Source organism: Varanus komodoensis, unplaced genomic scaffold (assembly GCF_004798865.1).
Source record: "Varanus komodoensis strain SLA01 unplaced genomic scaffold, ASM479886v1 scaffold10, whole genome shotgun sequence".
In the NCBI taxonomy this organism is placed as follows: domain Eukaryota; kingdom Metazoa; phylum Chordata; class Lepidosauria; order Squamata; family Varanidae; genus Varanus; species Varanus komodoensis.
The window spans coordinates 33,083,589-33,093,471 of NW_025335269.1; the positions used below are offsets into that span (position 1 = coordinate 33,083,589).

General features: G+C 46.3%; 1 protein-coding gene across 2 annotated transcripts; it reads left to right on the plus strand.

Moving 5' to 3' along the window:
- The first annotated feature begins 376 nt into the window (after positions 1 to 376).
- Positions 377 to 7,811, plus strand: CMPK2 (cytidine/uridine monophosphate kinase 2). Of its 2 annotated transcripts, XM_044418623.1 has the most exons (5): positions 492 to 1,286; positions 2,811 to 2,925; positions 4,128 to 4,329; positions 6,323 to 6,556; positions 7,076 to 7,811. In XM_044418623.1, exons 1-5 carry the CDS (start codon positions 591 to 593, stop codon positions 7,197 to 7,199), a joined length of 1,371 nt encoding a protein of 456 aa, XP_044274558.1. In that variant the 5' UTR covers positions 492 to 590; the 3' UTR covers positions 7,200 to 7,811. The 2 variants fall into 2 exon arrangements, with proteins under 2 accessions (XP_044274566.1, XP_044274558.1); XM_044418631.1 differs by lacking the exon at positions 6,323 to 6,556 and having other exon boundaries at positions 377 to 1,286.
- The last annotated feature ends 2,072 nt before the right edge of the window (positions 7,812 to 9,883 follow it).

A 9,883-nucleotide genomic window follows, 5' to 3' on the forward strand; every position in this document is an offset into this window, starting at 1 on the left:
AACAGCAGGAATGGAAAAGACCAGCCTCCTCTTGGCATTTTTGCAGAAGCAAAATTTGAGTCGGGGATAAGGAGAAAGGGAACTCCAGGGCTAATAAGATACTGAAGGAGCATCAAGAGACATTGCAGCCGATGGAGAAGGAAGAACATATTCTAGTTGTTCTGAAGAAAAATGTGTCGAAGTGACATATATGAAGATGGTAACTGGTCGCAGGGGCTCCACATAGCCCCAGGGATTTCAATGGGGGGGGGTGTGCGCGCACGCGCTGCAAGAAATTAAGCCAGTAATCCCTGTGGGCTCTTCTGATTAGTGTGTCAGTTTCCTTTGTATCTTCAGCGTTTTGTTTTCCTTTTCAGCGTTTTGTTTTTCTTTGCTTTGGCAAACGTCCTTGGAGGGGACACACTCCACTTTCTGAGCCTTTGCCTTACAACACAAATTGCTTCCTTCATGACGGAACACTTTCGTTTCTTTGGTAAAATGAAACAGGGAAGCTAATCGCAACAGCGCCTGTTGTCCCAAGAGATAACTGGACAGCGTCCGCAAGCGCATGACTTAAACCTCGCCCAGCCGCGCGATCATTTTCGTTTCCCATGCTTCTCCCAGCGCTACAGGTTTCAATTCGCCACGGTTTTCTAGTGGTAAAATACGCCTCGCTGCTACTCAGATCCAGGCTTGCGATGGCGGCGCTTCCAATCCGGACCGGCTCGTCCGAGCGCTGCTTCGTGGTGGAATCTGCAAGCTCGGAGCTGGTGTATTTCACCTTGCGCAGCAACAGTGAGCGCCCACTAATCGACGGGGCGCGTCCCCAGTGCTTCGTGCCTCGCCCGGGGAGATGCTATTCCTTCTGCATACCAGCCGCGCCGAGTCCCCGAGATCGGATCCGGGCTGCCAGACTGCACAGAACCTTGCAGCAGAGACTCAGCCAGGAGCCTTTCGGGGCTCGGAGCAGAGTCCTGGCCCTCCTCTCCTACAGTGCGCAAGAGCCCGTGCTGGAAAGCGGCTTCCTCGTTCAAAGCAAGCAGCGCTCCCCGGAAACCGAGCGCTCCCTGGAGGAACTGCTGCGTCTCCTGCTGCCGGCGCCTGCCCTTCTGTCTGTGTACGAGGAGGCTGAAGACGGCGAGGTGTGGCGGGCGCTGTGGGGCCTGAAGGCGGCAGAGGGGAAGGAGCTGCTGGAAAGAAGGCGCGTTGTGGCCGCTGAAGGGCCTCAGCTCCATCCAGCCGCTTTTCACCTTTTCGGCACCGCTTTGTTCAGCTCGCTCGGAGCCGCTCGCGAGGTGCTGGAGGAGGTTAGTGTTCTCCTAGCGGCCAGCTCGCACAGCTGGGGCCTTCCTGGAGCAGGGCCTAGCCCCGATGCTGCTCATGGCTCAGCCCTGGTTTCTGAATGCACGCTGTACGAAATGAAGACGGGCATCATAGCCCTCTGGGAAGATGGGAGGCGTCTGCAGAGTTTCTAGGCTGCAGCATTCCAAAATCTACAGGCGAGCAATGCCCCTGTTAGACCCTAGCTAAAAGTCACACCTGGTGAGAAAGTTGCTAGTTCTCCAGAACTGCTTAGCAGGATCAGAGGTGGGGAAGAAGCTGGATGGTTGATGTAGCCGTGCATACTCCCCTTTGGTCACACTTATAAGATGAAGTGGTGGACGAAGGAGCAAACTGCACTGAGTTATCCTCAGTAGACCTCTGGTTGCATCTACCTTACAGAAGGGTTGAGCTTTTGGCACACCAGTGTAGAAATCAGCCACTGTTCACACCCCTTGGAGGACATGTGGGTTGACTATAGAATCAGACCAGAAGCTTGCCTTGCCCAGTGTCCTGTTTCCCAGTGTAGCCAACCACAGCGTGGAAGCCCACAAGCAGGACTTGATGCCCATGATATACCTTTCTACTTCAGTTCTCCAGCAGTTGTACTGTCTTAAATCATACATAACTTTTACTGGATTTTTATCCCACCCCCTTAGCCATAAGGCTCCCTGGACAGGTTACAAAATTAAACCAATAGCTTCATTCTCCATTACTTTTAAAGCCGTCTGCATTGGTAGCCATTGCAGCTTCTTATAGTTAGAAAATCCCATAGTTTCACTGTGCACTGAGTGGAGGGGGGGGGGACCTTCCTTGCCTGCAGTGAACGTCCACAGTTGTGCTTCATTGGATAACCCTGGATTCTAGTACGATGGCCCTTGGTGCCATCAGCGAGCACCACCTTACCTCATGAAACTAATTGCTCATGGAGGAGGTGTATGGATTTGAGGGCACACACAAGGAACAAGTGGTGGTGGTGAAGAACAAGAAGCACTGTAGCAAGAAGACCAGTCCTGGGCTTCTGCATCATTCCCTAACCCACAGTGCCACTGTATCAGGTAATACACATGTGCCTGGGTGCACTGGGAAAGGGCTGCATAGGACAGGTGGATTCTGATTCAGGCATCCCAAAGAACACTGGAAGACCAGCACTACGTGAGTCTTTCTCATCTCATATGACTTAGAGCTCCTTTCAGGCCCACCGCACTTTTGTGATGGATTCCTTTGCTTTAAGTAGTTTCCGGGCGGCCACGTAAAAGGGAAGGCAGGGCTCTTTTTCTAGTTTTGGAGAAGAGGGATTTCAGCAGGTAGAGCTCGCCTAGCAAGCAACGCTAACTGAATTTCCTCCAGTCAGTGCTATTTGAAGGTGCAAAGTGCTGTCTTCCTTCCCTTCTGGTCAGCCCAAATGTGCACCACTGACAGGCTGAAGTTAGTAAGGTACTGGCTTGCAGGCGAACAAAACCCAAACTCAACATTAGGTGCTTCTGCATTAATGTATACTGTCATTCCAGTGCACTTCTCTAATTCCTGAAGCCAAAGCAGTGCTTGATGTTGTGGATAAGTGTCCGAAGCATCCGAAGAAGGGAGATTTTCCTGTGATAGTTGTTGAGGGGTTGGATGCAACAGGTAAGGCTTTGAACCAAAGCAAGGTTATACATAAGAAAATACCAGCATACTAGTTCTATAGCAACACCATTCATCTCTATGTAAACAAGTGAAGTGCTCTTTCTTTTGCTTCTAAAACAGGCTGGCATCCTGCCAGCTTCCAAGAAAGTTGGAACTTTCCTGATGCCAAATATGTGCATGATTTATATGGGAGGTGTGGGTGGGGACCTATCTGAAGAGATCATGATGTGACAAATTACAGGCAGTTCCCAGGTTGTGAATAAGTTCTTTTCCTGAGTAAACAGAAATTCATCTTTAAGTTGAATTTGTATGTAAATTGGATCACATATAGTCAGCCCTCCACATTCACAGGGGCTAGGAGTGCAGGACTACTTGTGGAAGTAGAAAAACTGCGAATATCTCTAGTTCCTTGCCTGCCCAAACTCATCAGTCCTGCATCTTTGCAGCAAGGAAATATCAGAGAGTTCCATCTCTGGATGGGGCAGGAAGGCATGCTTTGGAGGCCCTCCCTCTCTGTCCTTTTGCTTCCCCTCTCTCTATGGTGATGCTTTGGCGGCCCCCCTCTCTCCTCATTTGCTTCCTCTCTCTCGATGGTGATGCTTTGGCGGCCTCCCTCTCTCCCCTTTCATCTTCTCTCTGTGGTGATGTTTTGGAGATCTTCCTCTTTCCCCTTTCACTTCCTCGCTGTTTATGGTGATGATGATTTTCTGCAGTGGACCTTTAACTCATTTTTTAAAATTAGCAGGCTTTATGGCAGTTCATTCATAAATACATGTTGCTCATAACTCAGAGCTTCATAGCCCATGAACTGCCTGTACTTACTCTTCTCGCAGGACAGTTGAGGAAGCACCTTGTCATTATTTCCTATTTCCACACTTCCTTGCTGTGAGGCAGCGCTACTGGGGAAGGTGTGTGTTGTGGGGAGATTTACTTCCATCCCGGGGTACCCGCTGCTTCCTTTTCTCAACCACATCCGTAGCCATCTAATGCCTCAGCAGTTGCGGGAGCCCTGTTGCTCTTGGCTTTCCAAAGCTAGTAACTGCTGTACACGTGTTGTCTTGATATCCTGTCCCCTAGTGATGCCGGAGTGTAAACCTCCACACGCACACACTGGACTTTTATCTATGGTATTTATCAGCTGACAAAATTTCCTCTGAACCCAGTCAACTCTTGCGATGTTTTCCTTCTCATGCCCAATGCAGGCAAAACAACAGTAACTCAGGCTTTGAAGGACTCACTGAATGCCACTCTTGTGCGGACTCCTCCACCTTGTGTCAGTCAGTGGAGAAAGATTTTTGATGATGAGCCCACCCTCATCCGGAGAGCATTTTATGCTCTGAGCAACTACCTTGTTGCTTCTGAAATAGCCAAAGAATCCATGAAGTCACCAGTGATTGTAGACAGGTGTGTGAAAATGAACGTCTTGTACATTATTGGGGATCAGGGAGGGGGATGCATTGAGGATCCTGATCAAGTCCCTTGGTAGTCATCCATGTTAGTTAAGGTGCGTGCTAGTTTCTTTGATTTCCAGGAAAGAGTAAAGACAGGAAGACACCATGAAATGGTTTGTAATTATATTATCCATCACCCGGGTGAGGTTACTTTTGTTCTGCTTACCCTTGTTAAGCTTTTAAGCCTTTTACAAAGCTCAGATGTGCACACATGGCCATTCACTGCTTTTTTCTTCATGAATATTACTCTGAATTAATTGGCCTGGATCCCGAGAGTGGGGTACCTAGTTCCTCATGCCCAAGGGGGCTTAACGTTTGCTGTTGTTGGTTTTTTCCAGTGTCAGCCTTCCCAGCTGCACCGAAAGAAGTTCTAAGGTGTTCAAAAGCAACCATGCAACCATTCCTTACTTATAATCTGATCATGGTTGAACGAGTCCTTGTGAACAGATAAGGCATTAAGCTGTAGCAGGTCAGGGGGACTAATGGTCATGCCATCAGGTGCCTGTAATTTAAGAGGCATGTCAGCAGAAGAGATGGCCAGCTCCCATGGACTACTGATTTATCTTTCTCCCTGCCCCATGCCACCCCCGCCTGCAGCTTCTTTGTCCTTCCCCCATTCTTGCTTTCCAGACTCATCCCAACACAAATAATCCACATGCATGCCCTAAAGACCCGCCCCCACACATACTTCCCAGGAGTGCTGTATTCTGTAATTAGGACCGTCGCAAGTGTGCCATCTTAAAGCCACCCACAAAACACCTAAGATTCATAGGCCACTCTCTCTTTAGGCTCAGTTCTCACTAGCGCTCGGGGCAAAAGCCAGCGCCCACACTGCTCTGGACCGCCTTGCTCTCATCTAGGAGAGCCCACATCCAGCAGCCCAGATCGGGACATTCACTCCACAGGGGAACGGGCACTCCGTGCTGATGGCACCATGCACTGATGTGGCCAGATCTAGCCTCCTTTGGTGTCCCATTGCATCTCCTGCCTTGCGTCTCCTCTTGGCCTTCCGCTCATGCCGAAGGCTTGCACCTTTTTCCAGCCCCCAGCGTCATTGGGCTTGGATGGGAATAAGAAGCAACAGCTTGGATCAGGAGCCTTGGCTGAAAGGCAGGCAAAAACACCCTCCCTGAGCGCCATGTGCCTCTGTTCTTCAGAGGAACAAAGGAAGAAAGAAAAAAGCAAAACACCGATTGGCATGTCAGAGCTGCTCGAATCCTGGCTATTTTTATGTAACTCTAAGGAAGTGTCATTGTTAACGGTGATTAAACTCATAGCTTATATTGGCTTCCTTAGAAGCTGGGGAATGCTAAATTATTTTCGAAAAGCCACATTTCTAGTCCTCATGATAGAATACACAAGTGGAAGCTTGCTGACAGTTTCTGTTAAATGCAGTGGAAGTCCTAATAATTTTTTTTCAGTAGGCAGAGCAGGGTGTGTGTGTGTGTGTGTGTGTATGTGTGTGTAGATATATACATCACAAAAACTTCTTTGGTCCCAGCCCTCATTGCTGTAGTTCCTTATGATTATTGTCCCATATACAGCTTTTCTCACCTACTTCTCTAAACAAGCAAAAGAAAGCTGCTGTTGGACATTTCTCTCCCTGACAAAAAACGAGGCCTTTGTACCAGGTAAAGCAGAGGTAGGCAACTTGGCACCCTCTAGAAGCTTTGGACTTAAGTGTCCATAATCTCTGAACATTGACTGAGTTGGCTGGGGCTGCTGGTAACTTATTTTATGAAGATGGAATGAGTAACCTCATGTTTATTGCCTTAAACTCCTTTGAGAAAGGAACTCTTGAAAACATTTGAAAATCAGCATAAGGGCTGTGTACTCATTTTGATAGACAACCTATTTCACATGCAGAAATAGAATTTGGGTGTTTTTGAAGTATGGAATTAGATGTCTTAGGCACGACTCTCACACTGCTCCCTGAACCCTGACAGGTATTGGCACAGCACAGCTGCATATGCAATCGCCACTGAAATGAGTGGGAAAGTGGAAAACCTCCCTCCACTTCATCACCAAGTGTACCACTGGCCCGAAGACCTTCTCAGACCGGATATTGTCTTGCTGCTCAGCATTAGTGCGGAGGAAAGGATCCGAAGACTGCAAGGACGAGGGCTGGAGAGAACGAGGGAGGAGGCCGAGCTCGAAACCAACAGCGTTTTCCGGCAAAAGTATGTGTTAAAATCATGACGTGGTCTAGTGTTGCGAGCTGAAGGGTCAGTGCAGCGAGAGGTGCAATGCTTCCAGCTCATAAGCCAGAAGCCCATGCAAGTATTGAAAGCCAGTGGTCCAGCCTAGATCAGAAAGCGTGGGGGCCACCGATGGCAGTGCTCCCTCACAGCAACAGCTGCTGCCCTACCAAGGGTCCAGGGCAGTGGAGGCCCCTACGGCAGCTGGCATGCCCAAAGCTTGAAGAACCTGTGCTCGAATGGATGCCAGCTGTAGCCTTGCAGTCATTTAAGCAGTTTCATGCCCTTGCATAGCTGAGGACCAGAGAAGCAAACCATCCTGGAACCTGAGATTGAGGCAAGGGTGATGTCCTCAAGTCAGGTGCATAGCACACTTACGAGGTCAGAAGTTCCTAAGCTCTCAGATTACTTCTGAGTTAGGACTGCACTGGAAGTTTTGCCTTTGATATCTTCTGCATATGCACTGTAATTTTTGTCATTGTACCTGCTCTTTTTTGATAGGGTTGAAGAATGTTACAGAAGGATGGAGAATCCTGCATGTCAACCAGTTGACGCCAGTCCTTCTAGGGAAGAGGTTCTCAAAACTGCACTGCATCTGATTAAAAAGCACTGCCATTTAGTATGATTAACTGGGAATCCACTAGTGCCAGTACTTATCAGCATGAAGGAGCAACTCCAAATCTTCCAAGCAAACCACTGTTAGACAGGAGGTTCAGGTGGTCCATTTTTTCAGAGTGAGAAGCATCGGGTAAAAAAGGCAGTATGCTGTTATTGCACCTACTGGTTCTTGAAATACAGAAGTGATTTATGTATTGTACCTCCATCATGCTCAGACACTGGGAAAATGTAAAAACCCCAGTCTGTTTTATAGCAAGCAGCAGCCCATGCATGGATATCTTTACACTTGAAATTTAACATCAATAACATCAATTATGTTAAATTGATACTGCTTCTGCCATGGAGTTGCCAAAAAGAATCACATGAATTACGGTTTAGTGAAGAGCACTAAGGATGTATAATGGAGAAATATCAGAATGATGAAGGGAAATCAAGGCTATTTATTTTGGAGAGAAACTTCACTATTTCTTCCTCCACTGCACCAGTTTTTCAGGAGTAAAATGGAGTGATTCTGCTTTTTCAGAGTGAGCACACTGTTTTCTGTCCTTCTGATTTTTCTTTGTGACTACCTAATGATAGGCCACAAACAAGTGAAATAAATGGCAGCTTGAGATGTAAACTTGTGTCAGAACAGAATGGTGTCTGTGAGTCTTTGTGGTGCACCATTAACTTCTACAACTTGTAATTTATACTGTGTACTGTACCGTTCCCATTTTAGCACACAGAAATATCAGCAGAAAGAGTTTCTGGTCACTGCTTTAGAAAGGAGCATCAGCAAACAGCAGAGCCCCTTGGACAAGAATTCAGCTTCAGCTTTGTGGAAGATTTTAGATCTCTTGCTTCTATTTTTATTCTATTTTATTAATTTGTTGCAAACCATCCTGAGATGTCTATGATGGGAAGGTATAGAAAAGTTTTAGATCGATCGATCCAAGATTTTAGTTTTGGTCCATTGCCAATAATAATTTTCTGATAGTGAAAACATTTCAGACAGTAAAACTTTGTATCAATTTGTAAAACTGCGTGGTTCAAAGAAGAACGTGGTTTTTATTTTTATTTTTTTACCAGACTTAATACATTTTTATCAGAAATTGTATACATGTTTAGTGGGTAGAACTGAGGTCTGTAGATTTCATTGAAACAAACCTTTATATTTTATGTTCTTCTGCTTCTTGTTTTTGTCTGCTGAATTTGTCACTGACTTTATTTAGCAAACTTGTATTTCAGTAGTTGGGAGTAACATGCCTTGCATAAGTTGCCATTTTCACTTATCTTGCAGTGTGTTAGCTTTTCTTCTGATTCATCTGTTTTGAACATACAAAGGTGAATCAAGATAAAATAAGTAAATCAGGCTGGCATACAGCCATTCATTTAGGATAGGTGTGTTGAATTCCCCAGTCGCCCACATACCTCTTGCCAGATCTTATGCTTTTTTCCCCAGCCACTGATGTAGAATTTTAATTTTCCTGATTTTTGTGCACTTTTTCCCTGTTCTAAAAGGTTGAAATGCTTCTGCACCTTAGTTACTGGCAGGAAGAGTGTTATGCTAAATCAGGCTTGTGTATTTTGCAATGTTGGCTCTTCCTTTTTTGTCTTTGGAACTACCTACCACTGGAATGTAGCCCCTGAGACCTACTTGGAAATGAAATTTAGCCCTTGGCGTGTGAACACTGCTGATTTAGGGCAAGTTAGATAAAACTTCCTGGAGAGGACTAGTGGTCCATGTGGTTTAAGCATCCTATTCATGGGAAACTGGTAAACGTGCCAGAGCTGCTGCTCCCCAGCAGCTAACTCCCAGTGGCATAGCCAGATCTGGAAAGAAGGAGGCCCACCATGACCAGACGCCACTAGGGTTGGTATATGCTCTGTGAGCTGATGTCATCCCCTTGAAAAAGGCATCTAGGCTTGTGGAAATCACCTATGTTCCATACATTCAATATGTGCTTTGTGAAGAAATGTGTTTACTTCTAGAAGTCACCCTCAACGTGTTTCTTTGGATAACTTGAAGTTCTAGTGTCATGAAATAGGGACAGAAGGACCTTATCTATCTACGCTTTCTACACCTGAAGATCAAGTGATAGATCTTTGAGTACTTTCTAATATTGTTGTTACGTTGAATTTATAACTCACCTTTTTCCTCTTGTGAGGAACCCACAAGCTTACATAGCTCCATTTTATCCTTGCAACAACCCTGTGAGGTAAATTAAGCTGAGTGGGAACTAAATGCTAGATCTCCTGGGTCCCCAGCCCAACATTCGCCACTGTGACATACTGGAATCCCAACTGTTGCAACTCATCCCAGCCCTGAGTGTGCTGTTGAGATGACGAATGTTGGGGTGGGGTTTAACAATGAACAGACTTCTGTATGAAAACGCTGAGCTTGGTTCAGTTCTGGCCCTGAAAATGAAATCATCAAACTGGGACTTACCTATGAATAGGCATGGTTAGGATTTAACTGTAAGTATCATCCTTTGCCATTCGTTTTGGGCTGTGGATCTTGGGTTCCTATGGGGGAAGAACAGATAGGAGAACTGGATAATTTTATAGGCTACTATTGGATCTTTCCTAAATTACTAACCCTTTTCTCCTAAATTAAACGGCCTGCAAGTGAAAGTTGGTCACTGTTGGTTGCATCTACAGTATCTGTGGGATGAATAATGTGTCATATCCTACCCTTGTGGTTAACAACAA